General features: G+C 40.4%; 1 protein-coding gene across 1 annotated transcript in view; it reads left to right on the top strand.

The window, feature by feature from the left end:
* Positions 1 to 23409, top strand: part of LOC145404879 (glutamate receptor ionotropic, kainate 2-like) — a 97304-nt gene that overhangs the window by 51460 nt on the left and 22435 nt on the right. Inside the window, exons 2-6 of the mRNA XM_080276380.1 lie at positions 8445 to 8600; positions 10367 to 10551; positions 11866 to 12014; positions 16545 to 16686; positions 18409 to 18579. Coding sequence (XP_080132506.1) covers positions 8445 to 8600; positions 10367 to 10551; positions 11866 to 12014; positions 16545 to 16686; positions 18409 to 18579 — 803 coding nt within the window. The remainder of the gene's footprint in view (positions 1 to 8444; positions 8601 to 10366; positions 10552 to 11865; positions 12015 to 16544; positions 16687 to 18408; positions 18580 to 23409) is intronic.

Raw genomic sequence — 23409 nt, 5'->3', positions numbered from 1 at the left:
GCAAATCAACGCTCTTGCTTTTATTACTATACACTCCGCCTGCGCAAATCCAGATATGTCCAAACCACCCTGTCCAAGTTTCTTTTCCCCTCCAATGACTCTATCTCATGGTTAGGTCGTTCCTGGTCCTAAATCGGTTAAGAAAAGGCGTTGGGGTGCTTCCTTAATTGATGAGAATATTGGCCAAAGTCACTCTCAGAACACAATATTACTCCTAGAACAAAGCCTCACTCTCAAAACACAATCCCACATCTGATTGCCTATTCATTCACAATAGGCACTATTTAAAGCCTCAATATTCTCCCCTGCTATTCTCCGCAACTCATCTTTTGCTTCTGCTTTTGCGGCCACATCATTCGCACGGGCGAGTTACCACGGCCTCAGAGCCCGATTTTCCCGCTCGGTGCATCCACTCCAGTCACGAAGTCAAGCTCTGATGAACCGAAATACCGGGCCAGATTATTCAGAGTCTCCGCTTTTGAGTTTGTGTCGGTGTTCTGTAAAGCCGTCCTCTCATTTCCAACAAGCACACGCAGCCGGTCGCCACGGATTCCTGTTAGATCTGGTCTGCCTGTCTGAATGTAACTTTTCAGTAGGAGGGCATGGCTGCGTTTGTCCAAGGTACTTCAGATTACGCAGGAGTGGAAGCTGTCATTGGTTTATAATGATGATGATAATGATGTGATGATGATGATGACGGTGATGGTGGTGGTTGTGGTGATGATGTGATTAGATGATGATGATGATGATGATGATGATGATGATGATGATGATGATGATGATGATGACGGTGGTGGTGGTGGTTGTGGTAATGATGATGTGATTATATGATGATGATGATGATGTGATTATATGATGATGATGATGATGATGATGGTGATGATGATGACGGTGGTGGTGGTGGTGGTTGTGGTGATGATGATGTGATTATATGATGATGATGATGATGATGATGGTGATGATGATGACGGTGGTGGTGGTGGTTGTGGTGATGATGATGTGGTTATATGATGATGATGATGATGATGACGGTGGTGGCGGTGGCTGTGATAATGATGATGATAATGATGATGATCTAACTCTACAAATGATGGTAATGGCAAAATTATTCTTAAGGTTTAGTTGGTTCCGTCATCATCCCCATTTTCACTTGAGGGGGGACTCAGTTTTTCTGCATCTGAAGTAACTTATGTCACTTATAACTGCTTACCCATAAACGTAGAGGGCACTGTCTTAAATTTACTGCTAACCGCTAACGAATTTCATTGCCTAAAATTCAGCATTATGGAAAGTGCTTTAAAACACAGACTTCATCGCGTAAACAGAACATTGGTATTACATTCACAATCATCGCTATTAACATCATAACGAAGCTAATCCAATTTTTCTCTCTTGTAACTGGGCGGGTAAGATGCGGGAAGTAGGAAAGGGAGAATGACAAAAACAGAAATCTTCAAGTATTTGGTTCCATGCTACAGACACTTCCGTCCACAAGTATGCTTCGTACTCATGAGTGTTAAATTCATCATCATCATCATCATCATTATCATCATTATCATCATTATCATCATCATCCATCGCTGTTAATGATGAATACTCTAACCTACAGCCCACATAAATCGTCTCTCTCCTTTTTTTTTTTTTTTCACAGATAAACAGGGGAGCAGCCTTGTTAACTCTGTAATGATCACACTAAAACTCATCGCTTAATGTTGATACAGCTTTACAAAAACAGTTCACGCCTCTGCCTGCTAATACAGTAAAAAGTATGATTAACATGAATATTTTCTTTTATGCAGACGACATTTCAGTTCACGTCTCTTGTTAATGCAGCAAAAATATCATATCCATCACCACCTTCCCGTGTTGTGTAGGAGTCAACAGTAGAGGCAGGTGATGTTTACAGAGAGAGAGAGAGAGAGAGAGAGAGAGAGAGAGAGAGAGAGACGGTAGGTGGGTGGGGTGGATTGGTCATCTGGCAGTGTGTATGTTGGAAATGAGAAAAATAAAATAGAATGAATGATATAAGGAACGAAGAAAATGTTGGAAAAATTTAATATGTAACGTAAACAAATAATTAAAAAAAAATATGAATGAAGAAGCAACAGAAAATTTGATGGAACGAATGAAGGAAAGGAAAGTAAAGATGAAGGTAAATAAAGAATGAAAGGAAGGAAATCAGATAGAAGGGAGAAACAGAAGGAATTAAGCGGGAATAAATGTATGAATGAGGGAAGGAAAGGGGATCGGGAAGTACACAATTGGCAGTGAATTTTTACAAGGCGACAGTGACAGAGTGAGTGACAATGGCAATGAATGTTTATAGGAAGCCAGCGACAGCGAGTGACGGGTGGATTTTAGCAGGACAAAGGCGATGGAAGTGTGTGTGTGTGTGTGTGTGTGTGTGTGTGTGTGTGTGAGAGGGGGGATGAGGTTGCCTGGTCAGCTGGCGTTGTGTTTGTTGGAGACTCTCTAATAACCAGAGTGGCTGCCTCTGAGGGGAGAAAGCACCTGGGGACGCTGAGGCAAGAAGCAAGGAGAGAAAGGACAATAAGAAGGATGGAAGGAAAGAGTGAAGGAGAAGAATGGAAGGAGGGAGAGGAATTAGAATAACAGAAGTTAGAAGGAGGGAAGAGTTAGAAGAATAGAAGGAAGGAGGGAAGGAGAAGAATGGAAGGAGGGAGAGGAATTAGAATAACAGAAGTTAGAAGGAGAGAAGAGTTAGAAGAATGGAAGGAAGGAGGGAAGGAGAAGAATGGAAGGAGGGAGAGGAATTAGAATAACAGAAGGAGTTAGAAGAAGGGAAGAGTTAGAAGAATGGAAGGAAGGAGAGAAGATTTAGGAGACTGGAAGAAAGGGAACAAAATATGTAAAGAAAGGAGAGGAAGAAATTATAAAGAAGAGATAAAAATGTAAAGATATGAGAGAAAGGAAATTACATGTAAAGTGAGGAGAAAGAAAAATCTATATAAAGAAGGGAGAGATGAATAACAGAGGAAAGAATGAAGGAGAGAAATAAAAGAAAACTGAGTTTTTAAAGATCATCGAAGACGCGAAGGAAAACATAGAGGAATGAAACAGCAAAAAGAGAAAAAACAGAGAGAAATGAATGAAGGAAAGAAGAATGATAGTGCTGAAAGAAAGAAACGAAAGACCAAAGATAATAGGGAATGAAAGAAGGAAGGGAGAGAGCAGAGGAGAATATGTAGGAATGAATGACGAAAGGATGGAAGAAATGAAAATAAGGAAGAAGAAAAAAATGCATACGCTGAAAGGAGGAAACAAGTTGGACGAGAAATAAGCAAGATATCAAATAGGTATGAAGGAAAGAGGAAAGGGAAAAAAACAAAAGGAATAATCTATACTGTACTGAAACAGAAGGGACACATGCAGGAAGGAAGGAAGGAAGAAAATTTGAACACAGAATAAAGGAGGGTAAGACAGGGATAATAATAAAAAAAAAATAGGATGAAAAAGAAGACAACATAACAGAACAAAATAGAAGAGTAAAGAATGGAAAGAAGAAAATTAAATAGAAAAATGGACAGATAAAAAGAAAAACAAATAACTGAGCTAGGAAGAAATGAAGGAAAGTGGAAACACACTTGATAAATCTGGAAAGTGGAGCTATAAATATGAGGATGAAGAATTAAAGAATGATAGATGAAAGGAGGGAAAAATAGAAATCCACTAAGGAATGAAGGAAGGAAATTATAGGCAGAATGACAAGGAAGAATGAGCCACCAGCGGAGGGAAGAGGAAAAGGAAGAAAGCAGAAAAGGGAGGGAAGAGCAAATGATAGAAGGAAAGAAGGATAAAGGGAGGAGAAAAGTAGTAAAACAAAAAATGAGAAAAAAAGTAGAAGAGAGAGAGAGAGAGAGAGAGAGAGAGAGAGAGAGAGAGAGAGAGACTGAAAATAAAAAGCATATTAATTTCTGATCCAGCCAATCCACAGTGGTAGACAGTTGACGTGCTTATATGAAAAAATGAAGCAACATAATCGGATCAAGCCGTAGTGGAACGATATAAAACTGAATATCAACATTGCTTCGTATCATGCTGACAAGTAGTTCCCTAGACTGTAAGTTTTATCATGCTGAATATGACTACGAATTCGAGGTTATTGTGAGTAGTAGTACGCATAACACACACACACACACACACACACACACACACACACACACACACACACACACACACACACACACACATACACACACACACACACACACACACACACACACACACACACACACACACACACACACACACACACACACACACACACACACACACACACACACACACACACACACACACACACACACACACACACACACACACACACACACATTACATTCAATTAACGAAATGCCTAGGGGTGTTTCGAGAAGCGTTTATGGAAGCCAAACCAATCAGACAACGTCTCTTTATGGCTTCCCTTTGGTGAGGCCCAAGAAAAGTTTTATTTGATCCGCTGGAGATCTGAGCCTTTTTCTCCTGAGTGACTATTGTTCCTTTCTATCTCTGGTAATAATTGATATGATTTTATACGTTGCAAAGATAAAAGTAGTTATAAAAGGGCTAAAAACTACTGACGAAGGCTTGTATAATGTAACCTAGCAAAGACTCCGCCAGTCAGCAGAGGAAAGCGTTATTATATCAACGTAAAACAGCTAATCATACTCAGCCCTTATTTCCAGTGCTAATGATATAGGCGGGAGGTAAATTCGAGTTTGCTGGAAAAATAAAAAGGAGGAGGAGGGGGGGGATGTGACAACTGCTACCGGTATGAAAAATGCACCTTTGCGAACCGGGCGTCGAGATGTAGTTAGGAATCTTACAGCATCAAGTAGAAAGTTATAGCAAGCCATCTCGAAGAATGGACATCAGTGAAAAGCTTATTAAATATTATAAAGTGGGACAGCGAAGGCCAATAAAATGGGTCTCTCTGGCTGTAGATCACTTGATTTCTTTTCCCTTTTCGTCTTTCTGGACCGCCATCACCCAACATATAATAGTTAGGTTGGGGTGATTATTATTGTTATTATTATTATTATTATCATTATTAATGTGATGACTATGATGGTGATTATGATGATGATGATGATGATGATGATGATAATGATGATAAAGATGATGATGATGATGATGATGATGATGATTTTTATTTTTGTCATTATTATTATTTTGATGATGACGATGATGATGATAGTCATGGTGATGATGATGATTATTATTTATCTTATTGTTGTTGTCATTATTATTTTGATGAAGATGATAAAAATTAAGATAAATGATGATGATGAACATTTCAAAGCTCATGGGCATTCCTATCTGAGTACAACCATGGGTGTAGCCAAAATATAATTCTTAAGTCCTCTCCGGGGCTTCAGATGATTAAGATGAGAATACACACACACACACACACACACACACACACACACACACACACACACAATCGTTTTTCTTTCTTGCGTCAGGGGCCGTGAGAGGAAAAAGGAACATGAACTGGGCCAAAATTCTCACCAGTCAGCCAACCCCGAGGCTGAGCATAATGACCTGGTTATCGTGAGGGGGAGGGAGAGTGACCATTTTTCTGGGGAGGAAGAAATGCAGAGGGGAGCAAGAAAAAAGAAAAAAAAAAAGGAAAAAAAAAGAGGGGTGAGGCCTGACTCTGGCGAGGGGCCCAAATCAATATCCATACTCCTGGGTCAGCCACAAATTTGGGTTTAGACGTGATTAGAATAAAGTATGAAGGGTTCTCTGTATCATCGTCACCATCGTCAGTCACCGTATCATCGTCCCTATCGTCACTGTCACCCTTTCTGTCCTCGTCATCATTAATTTCATCACCATCATCATTATTTTCGTCGCTTAAAATGGCGGGATGATGAGGGGGGCAATAAAAATCGGATGAAAAATATATACTGTACTTTTACTGCAAGGAAAAATAATGCCCCCTTTCGAATTTATATTAGGTATACATACACAAAATAGAAAGATAGCTAGATAGATAGATAGATAGATAGGCATTTATTTGGCAACTCGACGTTGGTACAGTTTCCAAAAAAAAAAAAAAGAAATATTGTAAATTACCAGGGCACTCTTTTTCAGATATCATAAATACTTTCCTACCTTCAGAAAATGATAAAGGAGCAAGGATATCCGATGTACCATTGCAGTACTCGAAAAAAAAAAAGAAAAAAAGGTGCCGCTGTTGGGTTCATATTACCTATAAATATAACTACAAATCCTAGCCAACTAATTTTCCATACTGCAGACTAATAGGTTATTCATTATTACTAATTTCCTATTAACATCGACTGCTTCCAGGAATCATATAGAAAACGATGATAATGTACCAAATGCAAAAATACTCTGGTTAGGATGCGGTGCAAAAAATATCCATTTCTCACAAGAATACAGCTTAGGCTTCTCTCGTAAATAGTCAAAATCCTATCTATCTCTATCTATCTATCTATGTATAGCCCGACGCCCTAATCCCGCAAAGGGTGGCCGCAGACAAAACGCCTCCAAGTCGCTCTGTCACCCACCATTTGACTACCCTCCCCCCAACTCACCCCCCCCTCCCTCATATACCTCTCAACTCCATCCCTCCACCTCATCCTCGGTCTACCCCTTCCTCTCCCTCCCTCCACGTCACCTACATACACCCTCTTAGTTAGTCTTTCATTCTCAATTCTCTCCACATGTCCAAACCACCTCAGTGTATTTCTCCTAATCTTCTCAACCACATCCACATCCACCCCACAGCGTTCCTTCACTTCTTCATTCGTCAACCTGTCCCTCCATGTCACTCCACATGCTCCTCTCAAGTAACTCATTTCCACTGCTCTCACTCTTGACTTGTTCCCCTCTTGCAAGGTCCACGCCTCGCTTCCATACGTCAGGGTAGGGATCACAATACTATCATGCAATGACTTCTTAACTTCCATACTCACCTCCCTCTTTCTCATCACTGCTTTCAGTGAACCAACAACCTTCCTTCCCTGCTGTACCCTTTCACACACTTCATCCCCCAAAGTTCCATCCTTACTCATCACATTACCTAAGTACTTGAATGCACTCACATTCTCCATCTCCTCACCATCCAACCTCACTGTACATTCTGTGACTTCATTCCTCTCAAACACCATAACTTTACTTTTGTTTACATTAACTTTCAGCTTCCTCCTCCTACACACTGTCCCAAATTCATTCACCAAACCTTGCAACTCCCATTCATCTTCACTCAACAATACTGTATCATCAGCAAACAGCAACACCGGAAGCTTCCAAATCTCACCCTCATTCATTAGAGCCACCCCCACATCCACTGCCCTACCCTGCACCTCCTTTACAACCCCATCCATGTATATATTAAACAGCCATGGAGACATCACACAACCCTGTTTCAGTCCCACATTGAGATCAAAGAACTCACTCAGCTCACCATCCACTCGCACCGTAGCCCTAGCTCCTTCGTACATACTCTTCACAGCATTCAACAATTTCCCATCCACTCCATATATTCTTAATACCTTCCACATACCTTGCCTATCTATTCTGTCATAAGCTTTCTCCAAAATCCACTTTAAAAAATTAATATAAGTTGCAATGAAAGCTTGTACTTAACCTTTATACGGTATTGGAAATATGGCACGCAAATCCCTTATACTTTACTGTTTTGTTAATGTACTTGGTAATGTGGCTAGGCAACGTGAAATTTACGGCTATTGTTTATGTCTCTCTCTGCCTGGACTTTCTTTATGGGGGACAGTTTTTGCCAGATGTTAGCACTTTGTTTCTTCCTCCTGCATCAAACATAAAGGTATGGGCCGGTCTGTAAGCGAAGAAACTATAGCAAATGTTCCGCTTGCGTTGCTGTCAACGAGGGAGAGTTTATTCAAATGAAAACAATTTTATAATTTTTTTTTCTTAATCTGTAGGTAATCAAGCAATATACATAAATGGTTCAGTATCTTTCAAGGAAAAGAAGAAATTTTCTCGTTCAGACGAAAACGATTTTTTAATGACTACTTTGGAGGCGATGAGACTGCTGAAAATTACAGCATCTTAGAAAAAAGAAAAAGTAAAAAAGAAATATACATTTCGAAATACAACCTCTTACTCTTGCAAGAGAAGAGTTGGCAGTGAATGTTGAAATGTAAAGTTTTCTTGCTTGGATAAATGTTGCATCTTTTGCATATGCATTTCACTGTGCCTTACCGTCTCTGCATGAACTTTAGCGGCCGGCTTGCACATGCTTGACGCGGGGAAGCGAGTTTGTTATATACACGTTCAAGTCATGTTACACTGTCGTCAGTTCTAATGGGAAAAGTACCGCATATTGAAACATGTGACCCTATGTCTATCAAAGGAACATAATTTTAATATATTAGCATTATTTCCTACTTATTCTGCTCTCTCCTCTCCTTCAGGTGGTCTGTTTGACGCGGGGGATGAGCATCAGGAGGTGGCATTCAGGTACGCTGTGGACGCTATCAACAGTGACCGCAGTCTGCTCACCCACGCCCGCCTCTCAGGACAGATAGAGCAGATACCCCCACAAGACTCCTTCACTGCCTCGAGGAAAGGTAGGTGGGAGGGACAGGCGACAGGGCAACAGTACTAATTCATCACTTAATTCATGTCAGTTCCCACAAAAGGACTTCGTTCATAGCGTCAAGGAAAAGTAAGTAGGATGGACAAGTAACAGGGCAACAATACTAATTCATTTATAACTTAATTAATCCAGCTCCTATCATAAGATTCCTTCAAAGTATCAAGGAAAGGTACCGTACAAGGCATGAGCAAAAGTTGAGAGGAACCGCACAAGGCATGAGCAAAGGCTGAATGGTACCGTACAAGGCATCAGCAAATGTTGAAAGGTACCGTACAAGGCATGAGCAAAGGCTGAATGGTACCGTACAAGGCATAAGCAAATGTTGAAAGGTACAGTACAAGGCATGAGTAAATGTTGAAAGGTACCGTACAAGGCATGAGCAAAGGTTGGCCGAAAATTCTCCTCCCGCTGTGGCAGTGGAAGGTGTTACATGGGCAGTTTCTGTGTGACCCCATTATGAAGCACGGAACAAAAAAAGCAAAGGAAGGAAGGAATGAGGGATACTTTCTCTCGTTTGATATGTACTAAGAAGTATGAAGGACAAGACACAGTGCTAGAAATGGAGTCAGAGAAGTTTTGCTTATTACTTTACAGGGGAACATCCAGTGACAGAACAATATTGACCAATCCAGACAGAGAACGTCTGATATATTTCATTTTTTATTTTCTCCAGACGATTTTATTAACCTTAAGAGAGACTTTACGAACTGGAGAGATTAGATATAGCCTTCAGTAACCCCTTCATTAGTAAGAGATTAAGTACAATCGCCTGTAACAAGCAAGAATTAACTGAAAAAGTAGAGAACTGAAAGGATTGCTCATGACATTTCCCACGACTAGATTCCAGTGTCATATTAAGGAATTGCATGCCTTCATCACATCCAGGAGAGATCAATTCCCGTAACCAGTAACGAGAACACTAACTTTATTCAGTTGACTGTTGCATTGCCCCTTCCACCTGACACATCCTCCAACGCATTCGGAAAATTTACTTCGTGTGCTACTGGACGAGACAGCACATTATATACATTCATCCATTAATGTCGATTTTGTGTGTGTGTGTGTGTGTGTGTGTGTGTGTGTGTGTGTGTGTGTGTGTGTGTGTGTGTGTGTGTGTGTGTGTGTGTGTGTGTGTGTGTGTGTGTGTGTGTGTGTGTGTGAGTGAAGCAGTGTAATTGATGCATTTTCCATTATTTGCTTACTGCTTTAATTTCTAACCATTAATAGTTTTGGTAACCTATTTAATGCAAAGTCATCTGCATTCTTTATAATGGATGGTGATATTGTTATTACTTCCTGCTTTATGCCTTATAATTACATTCAAGGCCTCATTTTCTCTAATTTAATTGTGAGAATCAATGTCCACCAATTCTCTATGCTGAACAGACTCTTCAGTTATTTTACAGTTATGAAGTTTTGATTTTTTTTTTTTTGTCACTTCATTTCTTTGTCTTGTTGCATCTCCTTTAGAGTCTTCCAAAGAGGATGTTTGTATATTTCCTTTAATTGTCCTCTGCTTAGTTGTTTTCAGGGTTCCTTCTCTCCTTATCCATTTCAGATCATCTCAATCTTTGGCACGTCTTCGTTTATTTCGTTGCTGATTCTTTTTCTTAGCTCGCCCGCTTTAGTGTGAAGAAAGCACCTGTTCCTATTTACCATTTGTCCTTCAGTCTCCTGAATAGTGTCAAGTTTAGCACTGATTAAGGTACTGAATTTTCCTTGTCACCTGTCCCCCAGTTTGCTCGCTGCTCAAGTCCGGCGTGGCTGGCATCTTCGGTCCCCAGTCCGGCCAGACCTCAGCCCACGTCCAGTCCATCTGTGACGCCCTGGAGATCCCGCACATCGAGACCAGGTGGGCGTACACGCTCACCCGCGACGAGTACTCCGTCAACCTCTACCCGCATCCGTCAACTTTGTCCAGGGTCAGTATATTAGGTTTGGTATTATCAGACGCGAGCGAGCGCGCGCACGCACGCACACACACACACACACACACACACACACACACACACACACACACACACACACACACACACACACATTGGGAGAATTTTGCCATCACCTAGAAAATACGAAGAGAAAAGGAAAAGCGTTCTCTCTCTTTTCGGAAGCAGAAATCCCTCATAAAAAGAACTGTATTTCTCCAGCTGATAAATACACACACAGTTTTCACTTTACAAGAGGGTTCCTTTAAAAATATGTATACAGAGCTTATCTTGTGTTCAGTTTCACCATTTCTCCTTGTTAGCAGCAGTAGTATGACAACACAACTGATGTCTGCCGATTATTTCTTTTACTTTGAACTTTTTGACACACTGTAGGTGGTAGTGGTTAAGTAATTCAATGTTGTTCTAGAAGAAAATGGAATCGTCAATCACTACAAGGATGCTCAAAGTTGATCATGATTGTTTAAGGTCATTCCCTCTCACAAACAATTCCACAAACAATTTAGAGGATATATGGAACTGGGAAGTTAACATACAAGTACAGACTAGATAGATGAGGGACCATATGATTCGCTATAGTGAAGAACTGTATGGGACGTCATTTAAGTGATGCATCTTGCTTTAAAGTCCATAGAGAGCTAAATCGAAACACCAAATAGAACTTTCCTAGACTGAAGCCCCTTGTATGTGAAAATCTTAAGGTGTGACTGACTGACTGGGCCGCCCAACGAGATGTTACTGTGTAAAAATTAGTGTTTAGTAACGGCAACAGCAATGCAGCATAAACACTGAAGTCTACGTCGTTGCAATAAGGCTGTATTTGGCTTGAATCACGGGACAGTTCGGACCGGTAACCTAGTCAGCAAGATTTGATTAAGACTTGTTGACAAGCTGTGTGCGAAAGGCGAGAAAGGTGAGACAGAAGAGGGAACGTGGCGAATGCGAGTAATTGTGACTGGAAAGCGAACGAAGGAAAAAAGCACCATTGAAGGCAGGCCGATGATGACAGATAGAAGATAACTATATGTTCATTTCAGAATTCTTTAATCTTACCATAAACGGTTTTGATACCATATCGCTTTAAAATATCATAGATGGTGTCGATGATGATGATTTTCTTGAGTTACGTGTTACTTAATGGTGGTTTCAAGATCCTTTCTGCAACGCCTGAGAATTTTTTGTATGTGAAACTGTAGCAATGGAGGACGAAGCAATCATGAATATAATTAGTTGCCATATGTGATGCTGTCAATGGCTTTAAATTATAAATGCTGAACTCTCCTCCCAAAGGCGTACATGGACGTGATCAAGACGCTGGGTTGGCGGAAGTTCTGTGTCATCTACGAGAACAACGATGGACTGGTGCGAACTCAGGACATCCTCAAAAACCAGACGTGGAAGGTCACCCTCAGACAATTGCCCTTCTCCGAGGACTACAGGTGAGCCTCAGGACCTTCCGTATTCTAATTAGCACAGGAGACTTGGTAACACCCGTGCCTTAGCGATTTATTTTGCAGCTGCCCTTCTCCGAGGACTACAGGTGAGCCTCGGGACCGTCCGTATTCTAATTAGCACAGGAGACTTCGTAACACCCGCGCCTTAGCGATTTATTTTGCGTAGTCCACATTACTATCTATCTAACTATTGCCAGACACAGGTCACCCTTTCGTAGACCTCAATCGTAGACAGATCCTCTTAAGTTAACCACCTTTTCTGATTCACTGGTGACTCAGGCATGATAGTCTCATAAATACAATACACTTCACAGACGGTACTGCAGAATAGGTGTAAATTTGGCACTGAAATAACGAAAATAGTCCATACCAGAGCGAGTAGCAGAAGTTGGGTATTGCTGATAAATTAAGCACATTGTCCTTAGTGGCTGTTTTCATCATCTTCATTATCAGTCATCGCCATCATCATCATTTTCATCATCATCATCATCATCATCATCATCATCATCATCATCATCACCCAGAGATGGTGTAAGGTAGGGTTCAGGTAGCAAGAAAAATTAAATACAAAATAGAGGGAGAATTAAACAAAGAATAATCAATGAAATGGGCCACACCCCCATTCATTTACCATTCAAGCCACTGGAATCCTGACTTCACCTCAGCAAACTATATTTGATATGTGGAGTATGTAAACACGAAGAAAGTCTAGTTCAGCAGGATCAAAAACAATCTTATGCATGAATTTTATGAAAGGCTGACGCTTTTAAGAAACAAAAGACCAAGTAATGATGATTTTTTTAATCTATTTTTATTATACTTATCTATTATTATTATTATTATTGTTGTTGTTGTTGTTGTTCTTATTATTTTTATTATTATTATTATTGTTATTATTATTATTATTATTTTTATTATTATTATTTTATCATTATCATTATTATTATTATTATTATTATTATTATTATTATTATTATTATTATTATTATTATTATTAAATATGACATTCTGTTATATAAGCAATACAGCCATCATGTAATAGAACTTGTCCTGGAGCGCACTTCATGGAACAGGTTAATACAATAACTATTTTGTATATCTGAACAGTGTTATCCCCTTTACTCCTTATCTCTCCTCTTTACATACTTCAAAAAGGTTCAAAAGGCAACAAAACATAAGCAAAGAGTTCCAGGGGATGCACTAGGGCAGAGAGAAGCCAGAAAAATATAAGGGAAGGGAGGGTGGGCAGGCGAGGGAGTGTGGAACGAGACAGGGGATTCAGAATCGGTGTGATAGAGGTTTGGGTGATGGTGAGCCCAGAGAAAGGGATGGATCGAGGAGGGAAGGGAATGGCAATGGGAGGGTTCGACGTGATTGTGGCTCCGGAGAGATGAGCCGCTAGAGGGGGATCGACCCAGAAAGGTTAAAGGATGAGAGGATAGAGATGGGTCATTTATTGTTCGGGTGAGGGCAAACAAGATACTGACTGTGTAGATGGAAAGGAGGGCACTGCTGGCTGTGTGTGTGTGTGTGTGTGTGTGTGTGTGTGTGTGTGTGTGTGTGTGGAGGGGAAACAAATGTCAGTGTATGTGTTTCGTGAATGACAGGAAGAGCGAAGCTGATGTTTCTGGATGTGTTGTACGAGAAAGGTATTGAAAAATCAGAAAAAAAAAAAAAAAAACTTCACTTCATCCACCTACCAATCACTTAGGCCAAACTAGCGAAAGAAAAAATAACCATGAACATCACATTGAATAAGAGACCTAATATGGGAATTATACGGGGAAAAAAAGCCTTAAAAACTAACTTACATATCTACTGAAACTTGCAAAACACATTAGATAAAGTTAAAACCGTATATGCTGTTTTTTTCACTGCGTTGGGAGAGAAATTGAAGGTCTATTAAGCTGAGGGAGGTATTTTTAGCAGGCTACACGGAAATTTGGAAACACCTTAGCCTTAGCGATTTATTTTACCTGATAATAATTGTCTTGTATGTCGCATATGCAAACTACTTCGATATTAAACAGATATACGGAATATAAAAGTAAAAAAAAAATGTTAGCTGGAAATATATAGCGCTAAAGGAGAGGCACTGCTAGATTTCGTTACGCCTTATCCTTAGCGATTAATTTCACATCTTAAAATCTTCCTGTATGTAACAGATGCAGACTGGGTTAATATTAAATAGAGATGCGGAACATACAAGTAAAAATTACGCAAAAATCCGTAGGCCAGAGAACACATCGTTAACGCAGAGACACAACGAAGTCTCTCAATCTAGCGGGAATTGGGCTACCACTACAACAACAAGCCTAAAAAGAAGTAGGTCGCTTAGTTATCAGGCCAAAGTTGGATCGATCTCATTCTTTCCCCCGTCGAGACCTGGAAACTGAAGGTGTTTGGAAAGGAAGGGGAAAACGGAGGAGACACATCGCCTGGTCACGGATATGAGCCAAGGAGATGAAGAGGAGCGAGGAAAAAGTACATTACGGTGACGGGAAATAGCAGAGGTGTGTGGCGGTACCGGGTCGAGGGAGAGGGAGGGAGGGCGAGTGGAAGCAGCAGAGTGAGAAAGTTTGGGGAGCTCCGATAAGGCTGGGAGCAGCTGGGGAGGAAATGGGAGAGAGGGGAGTGACGGGGGAGAAAAGAAGGGAGGGAGAGGAAAGGGGGAGAAGGAGGAAAGGGGGAGGGCGAGGGGGGCAGGTGGGATTCACGGTAAGCGGAGAAAGAGAGGAGCTGTCGAGAAAGGAGAACAGGAAATATGCTTATCGTGACGGGAAGGAAAAACAGGATGGAGGGATGATGTGATGGGGGACAGAAAGGAAAGACCTTGAGTGTGTTCATCGAGTGTATTGATGGAGTGTTGTTTTTATCGAAGGGTCTGATCGATAGAAGTCGATAGAAGTCCAGACAAACAACAGTATTTTGTGTTTGAGATGAGTGGCAAGAAATGTGTTGAGGATTGTTACAAGTAGGAAAAACAGGATGGAGGGAATTGGTGGTGGAAAACAGAAGGCAAATACCCTTCGCTATTCATCCAGTGTTTGCATCCAGTGTATTCAGGAAAGTTCAAATCATCCATTCTTGTATCGAGGAAGAAGAGCAAGATATGTAGTCAGTGTGAAGGGAACGGGAAATACGATGGAGGGATGACGGACGACAGTGTTTGTGAGAGATAGGTGTAGTTCACAAAGCTAAAACTGATATGAAATGGGAGGCGGGTAGACCAGCTACTTTTGTGTTGGAGAATGCACCTCAAAATCGTACTTACCGATGGAACATTAAACAGAAACGACGAAATTATAATTAAGAAATTACGTGAACTTTATAAACAGTATTGTTAAGTCAAAACAGAAAAAGAAACTGCATGAAAGGAAAGCAGCAACACAGATGAAGGAAAAAAATCTACTCTACAGACAGAGGGCGTAATTTTTATGCACATAATACCTCTGGATAGATAGATATAATTAGAAGTTTTTGAACGAGGAGAAAAACAAAGCCTTCATCACTTCCTTCCGTATGATTAGGCTTTCCAAAGTTGTATAAATTCGTGTGGATGTAGTTAGAATGACAGTTAGGCAAAAGAAAAATATATATGGAATCGATGCTCTGAATTACCTGACATCTCGAAACTCATGTAAAGAGTAAAAATTTTTGATTGAATACATTAACACAGCCCTGATTCGAAAAAAAAAAAAAGTAAAAAAAAAAATGAGATAAAAATTTCAAGTGTTCGAGGTAACAATGAACAATAAATTCAGGAATAATGAAGAGCTTGATCACACAAATTAATATAAGAAGGTAATAAGGGAAAGAAAATATTTAAGCCACATGAGTATTAACACCTAGTGATAATAATTTAGCATTTGTAATCACCATCATCATCATCATCATCATCATCATCATTATCATCATCATCATCATCATCATTATCATCATCATCATCATCATCTTTATCCTCGTCCTCCTTCTTCTTATCATCGTCATCATCATCATCATCAACTTTATCCTTCTTCTCCATATCATCATCATAATCATCATCATCATCATCATCGCCACGGTCCTAATCCCATTTATGCATGGACTGGAGGGGATCAAAAAATAGCAAAAAGACAGAATAAAAATAGAAAATCTAGTAACACACACGAAATCCAGATCTGCCACACCACTAACTTTCTCCCACCACCTTACGTGTTACGCTTATTTCTCATTTCAGTGACTGCCCTCTCTCGTGTAATTTGTATTCCGTTCTCCCTCACCTACGAGTTACTGTGATTCTTCAGACTGTTACCGCTCCCCACACCTCACCCTGAAGGAAAATTAGATCAAAATTGCTTTATTCCTTTCGACTGTACAAGTGTCAGTGAGGCAGATAACAAATGGAGTACAATTTTGAGGAGGGGAGGGCTGAGATCTTTACCTTTCTTCTGTTAGGGAAGGCAAAGAAGGCTGATGACACTACAGGTTGTCACGGGTCGTCATGTTAATAAAGCCCCTTTCTTCAACCCACAGACCGATGCTGAAAGAGGCTAAGAAGGCAGGGGTGACTCACATAGTACTGGACGTGGAGAGGAAGAACATCTTTACGGTACTGAAGCAGGCGCAGCAGATTGGCATGATGACTTCATACCACAACTACTTCATTACATCATTGGTAAGGTTCTGCCTGTTTGTGAGTGTCTCTTTTTGGTGTGCTTGCATGTACACTCGCACAAGCACACACGCATATTCAAGCACATTCACACTTCCACCCACATATATAAGCACCCACGTACAGAGCAGGCACCAGGAATGAACTAGGGAAACCACCTCAGAGATAAGGTTTCTCCTACGTACCTCATTTACGCATTCAGTACGGCGTGTAAAGAAAAACTAGGAGTTGCGTGAGTACTCAGAAAGGACACACTTCGGTAAATATTGCACCGAGAGGGGCCACACCAGCAAGTCACCTTTAAACGACAAGATTAATCTGCCCATTTCACGCGTCTCCTAGGGATTAATGAATTTGTGGTTGCGATCGTGTGGGACTGCTGGTATCTCAGAGGTCGCCTGGCCCATTTCTATAATCGGTTTAGTTTCGGTTCATCTCTTGGCGAGCAGGATTGAGTAGCTATGCCTTGTTCTCGAAACTAGTACTTATGAGGCTGTCTAATGAAGTTTTAGAAAGGGAGCTACCTGTGCTAATCACGTTTCCTTGCTTGCTTGCTTGCTTGAGAGAGAGAGAGAGAGGCGGGTGTAAAGGCGTATGCGTATGTGTGTGTGTGTGTGTGTGTGTGTGTGTGTGTGTGTGTGTGTGTGTGTGTGTGTGTGTGTGTGTGTGTGTGTCTGTGTGTCTGTGTGTGTGTGTGTGTGTGTGTGTAAAGAAAAAGAAAAACAGTACAGCCGAGGTCAATATTCCCCTTTCCCTCGCTCTAGCCCTCAAAACCTAATAACATCTCGCAAAACTAATCAGAAATAACCGTGCTTGCTGGAGACTAGTTTTATGAGTTACGAAACCAAACAAAAGGAATTATTCAGCGTGACTGTACGTGGAAACAGCCCGAGATACTGTGTTTGCATGTGGCCTTCTGTTGATGACAGTTTTGTAATGACAGGAGATTTTGCTAATGTGTGAGGCAGTACTGCTTGTGATTTACTGTTAAGGAAGAGAGATGACCGAGCCCAACTAGATGGCGATCAGAGCAGGTACAAACTGAGTGAATGGACGTAGGGAATGCCTTATGTTGCTTCACTTTTAATCCTTTTATTCAAAGCTATTTATATATGACAACGATATGCACGTACTCCTTAACATGACTTACGTGCTTGGCTTCGAAATGTTTTGCAAATTTAAACTGACAGCTTATTTACCGCCATATAACAAAGAAAAAATGTAGAATGACGAATCGACTTTCAATCCTGATACTACTTTAGTCAGTAGCACTTACATAGAAGCGTATCTAGACTCCATATATCTAGGATCAATGAATATATACTGTGTAGCAGCGAGTGTAATTTGGCAGCGACGTTGTTATACCTGGGGAGGGATTCACTGTACACAGATTCTGATGAAATATGTAAAAGAGGAAATGGGTAAGGTGATTTGACCCAAACCTGTCAGCGAGGTGAGGGGAAGATGAGATGTAAGTAGGGGAGGCAATTTGAGTTGTGTGGGAAGAGTGAAGTACGAAAAGAGAGTTATTGTACCGTAAGTAATAAAGCTCACCTGATCTGACCTGTACTTGATAGGTGTCAGATGCAACAAAGCTGATTTCTGTTGATCTGTATTAAAGTGAAAGGTGACAGGTATAGCAAACATGACCATGACCTATGATGAAATGAGAGGTGTCAGAAGTTTAAAGATGACCCTGTTTGACCTGTGTGGTGGTGTATCCAGGACCTGCACACGGTCGAGCTAGAGGACTTTCGACACGGGGGCACCAACATCACGTCCCTTAGGCTGGTGGACCCGGAGAACGCCCTGGTGCAGAAGGTGATAGAGGAGAGGGTGTTTGGAGACCAGCGCTACGGACGCACAGTTGATCCCACTCCAGCTTCATCACTCCCGGTAAGAGAGACTGATAATTATGTGGACGTGGGGGTACTGATGTAGGAGGAAGGTTGAGGGTTTTTTCCTCTCTCTCTCTCTCTCTCTCTCTCTCTCTCTCTCTCTCTCTCTCTCTCTCTCTCTCTCTCTCTCTCTCTCTCTCTCTCTCTCTCTCTCTCTCTCTCTCTCTCTCTCTCTCTCTCTCTCTCTCTCTCTCTCTCTCTCTCTCTCTCTCTCTCGTTTAGTTTAATTTCCAGTCAGCAATTACAACAAGAGTACCACAGTTCAGCTTAGCACAATACAAGCCCAGAATCACTCCCAGTTTCACCCACTCACTGTAATTAGACATCCCATCTCAGCCCAACAGATAGATAAATAGACAGATACAGTAGATAGATAGATAGATAGACAGACAGATAGATAGATAGACAGACAGATAGATAGATAGATAGATAGATGTGTCTCCTTTTCCTCATTCTTTGTCCACATCGTTCTCTGGCCTTTACACTGATTGACTTTATCCACCACTATATATACTGATGGACCCTCTCCATCTTCATATATGCTGTCCAACCTACTGTATGTGAGAGATATGACGAAAATCCATGTATTTTTTGCTGCACCGAATCACTCTATCTTCTAATTGCTTTACTAATCAAATTCAGCTTCTTTATTGAGATGACCTGCTTTGTATCTTATTTTTTTACCTCCTAGAAGGTTTCCATTACCTAGGGAGAGATTTTTATTACTCACGATGATAAGTAACCTCCACTAGACTTAAAATCATGCTGTTCCTTACCTGACTCATTCAGTTCCTCCCTGACCACTCTCATTCAGATTTCTTTTCTCATTTGTCTCCAGATTGCTACTCCTGATACAGTAGCGTATGCACTTTTATCCTTCTGCTTTATTCTGGCCACTTTCAAGTCGTGTAAAATCGTCTGACGGAAGCAAGATTAGCGTAGAGAAAACTTCATCAGACTGTAGGGATTAGTAACTTAAATTCCTAGATTATAGGCGAGAATAAACGAGTCTCTCTTTGTTTATCATAGATGATTTTTGTTTAACCCTGAAGACAGATAAGGAAGAATATACGAATCTACTCCTTTTGAATTGGAGTAGGAATGTGGCGACACTACCGCCGAGCACTTGTGTTCCAAGTAGTCTCGAATCTATTACAGCACAAGGAGTGAAAGTAGAGATTATGAAGTATATGAGACATGCAAATTTCTTTTAATGATTCTTGATCACAGTTAGATCAAAGAACGATAATTTGAGCTCCTCGTCCTATGTATATTGAGAGAATTTTAGTTATGATGATGATGATGAGGAGGAGGAGGAGGAAGAGCATAATGGCGATGGAATTCACCTTCACGTTAATTAAATCTTCTGGAGGTAGATAAAATAACATAAAAAGCCATGGATTGAAAGGATTAAGAAGGCAAAGATCGTCGAGTTTTTGTGAGATAAAAATATGTAGACAAATTACATACCGGTACAGCCATCCACAATAGTTTGCCAAATATTTCACTACTACATTTCACCTCCCTGTGTTAGCTAATATTTTTTTATACAAGCCTGGCATGATTCTTTCTCCTTAGATGTTGTTCTTTGATATGATGCGTCGAGTAGAAAAGTGACAGACCTGCTCCAAGTACGAGGCAGAGTGGAATACCAGGCAGACTTTTATCAAATTTTATGATCTTAAAAATCTTGAGCATCCTAATTTTTCCGTGATATTTTTTCTTTTCTTGTTTTTATCAAGATACACCCAGACGATTTTATTCATCTAGGGAAATATCCTGAAAATAGGTCCCTAAATTTTTACCTTTTTATTAACAACGACGCTTCTTTATTCCCCGCCAGCGCCATACGACTTTATCCACTACCAGAAATCTCTCCTCAGCTGAATAAAATCGTCTGCCGATCACAGTAATGAAATACAGAAGAAATCGTCGTGCTAAGAGTTAAGACTTTTCTGGTTAATTAGTTTTCGCGTCACCAAAATTTGTTCATTTATCATTAGGGTAGAAAATTTAGGCTTCATTGATTTTAATTAGGTTAATATACGAAAAGTTAACGGAGATTCGTGGTGGTCTTCCGATCCGAACGAAACTTAAAGGGATCCCTCTTTACGAAAAGGTAAAATTTCTGTCTCATCCATTCATCATCATTATCACCACAATCGTTATCATCATTATATTCAGGACGATCATCAACACCCTTACCATCAAAGTCATTATCACAATTGTGCTCATCATTATTATCACTGCCATCATCATTAGCCTTGGCATCACAATTATCATCAGCATTATCATCTTCTTCATCACCACAACCCATTTCCTTCATCAGTATTATCAGTACCATCGTCATCCACCTTATCATCATAGTCATCATTACCATCACTATCATCACCCACAACACTGTTTCCCGCAAATAATATAAATTCTCGGGCACACAAGTCTCAGCAACACACGATCCTGAGCGTGCCAGTTTGCCGGAGCGGCGCCAGGGTAAACATTGACGGTACGGCAACTCTCATGTTTTTCTGGTGTCAACAACAGCACTGGCGCTGAGGATGGGACGCGGCGTGCACCAGCTGGGGACATGGCCACTTTAGGGAAAAAGAATAAACATTGAAGCGGCAAGCATCACGTACAGCATCTTCACATAATATCCTGATGGTGATACAAGAGAATATATATATATATATATATATATATATATATATATATATATATATATATATATATGTGTGTGTGTGTGTGTGTGTGTGTGTGTGTGTGTGTGTGTGTGTGTGTGTGTGTGTGTGTGTAGATATTGATAGCTACATAATTTAAAGATTTTGGTGGCAACGACAAAAGAAAGCAAAATAACAACCTAACAAATGAAAAGAGGATAACTACAGTAAGTTGGTTCTCCTATACTAGGCAGTCCATGGCAGAGTATGGGTGTGGCTGACTTTGAGAAAAAGATTAATGGTAGCAAAGAAACATCTGATCTTACCAGCCTGTTTCCCAAACTCCACCTCCTTCCTACCCAGCAAACCCTCCTGCCAAAACCGGTAGGAAAAAGTGAGAATGAACACCATGCAGAATTTAAAGAAAAAAAAAAAAAAAGCACGGTTGAACATGTTTGGGGGGAGGCCGAAAGGAATTCTTGTTTCATTTACTAGTTCACATTAAATATAAAATTTTCAGGTAACGAGCTTGAAGAAGTAAACAGAGCCTACCTTATTACAAATCTTCATTAAAATATTTCATTAACTACATTTTATGTAAAGCTCATGTCAGTCAGAAGCTTGAGTAATGTGTTAGTGATTTATCCTTATACCTATCTATTTTATCTATCTATTTATTTATCTTTCTGACGCCGCATCTTGTGAGGGGTGGTTTCAACAAAGAGACCCGTAGGCGATTCTTTCCCTATTCAGCAACCTCCCTTTCCCCGACACCACTTTCCCTGATATCCTTCCCCACTATATTTCTCCTCCTGGCCCCACGAACTACCCACTTTTCCCAACATTCCACTCTCATGGTGCCAGTCAGTCCAGCTTCATTTTCCTTCTATCCACTGTGTCGAAACCACCACAAAATACTTCTTAAAATATTTTCTGTCACATCCACTTCCAACACCAATAACCAAGTAAATATTCATTTGTCCATATATCTCGCAAGGCTGCTCCATATGCCCTTCTAAGTAAAATTGCTTCGTCTCTTCTAACTCTCATCTTTCGTTTCTCAAATATCATCCAAGTATGATTGTAATACGGCTGGTTTGGTACTAAAATAATGATATATTGAGCTTAATTCAATCTTAACTTTATATTTCGACTTTGCTTTCACTACTCACAAAACCATTCCAGTTTCCGAAATATCGAAAAACCTTCTTACTCTCCATTTCCAAAACCGTACCCTCCCCCCTAAAAAAAAAAAAAAAAGGAAAAAGAAAAAAGAAAAGAAAAACGTTACCTGTAACCCCTTTCAGCCAGAGACCATTTTCATTTACAAGACAGATTTTTTTTCTTTTTGTAGGAATTAAGTATGGAAAGTATTAATTCTCTAAGACAAATCGTACTTTTATGCCTCAAGAAATCATCAGAAGCAGAGGGAACAAAAAAAAATATATATAGGTCACTGTAGAGAAAGGAGTAAAATTCACCCTGCGATTTCACACACATTGCGATTTCCATTATGCTCTCTTTAGTGCCCACTCTGCGTCTCCCAGTGACCCCTCATCATCTACAAAATGCTAATGTACGATCATAATTTTGCCGGGTAATGACGTGGAGTAATGACCTCGTTATCATGAAGCAGGACAGGATAATGAGTCTGGAATGAGTGGGCTACGTTGACATTGTGATGGATAAGCGATATTTTTGTGGTGCTGGTGGGGAGAGATGAAGATGGTACAAAGTGAGGTGATATATTATGTGAATAGAGATGAAAAACGTACTGCACCTTATAGGAAATCATTCATCCGCCCATCCATCCAGCTATCCATTCATTCATCAGTCACTTAGTCTGTTCATCCATCGATCTATCCATCCATCCATCAACGAATCAGTCAATCTATTCATTCATCCATCCATCCATCCATCCATCCATCCATCAGTCACTCAGGCAATCATCCAACTCATTGTCAGCCCATGAGATAATGTTGGTTTTTATTAAGAGCTGACTGCCCCCTTCTTCCCTTTATATATGAGTTACTATTGTAGAGCGTGGCACTGGCAGAACGTAAAGTATCTGCAGATATAAGAACTGCAGCCGAAACATTTTAATAACAGAGGATTCCTAATGATAACAGTTATATTTTTGCTTACCGCTATGTACATATTATATTTTCTTC

Source organism: Coenobita brevimanus, chromosome 65, assembly GCF_032717465.1.
Source record: "Coenobita brevimanus isolate Jiangsu-jjx chromosome 65, ASM3271746v2, whole genome shotgun sequence".
In the NCBI taxonomy this organism is placed as follows: Eukaryota; Metazoa; Arthropoda; class Malacostraca; order Decapoda; family Coenobitidae; genus Coenobita; species Coenobita brevimanus.
The sequence above is the reverse complement of the archived record's forward strand: the minus strand, read 5'-3'. Positions and strand labels throughout refer to the sequence as shown.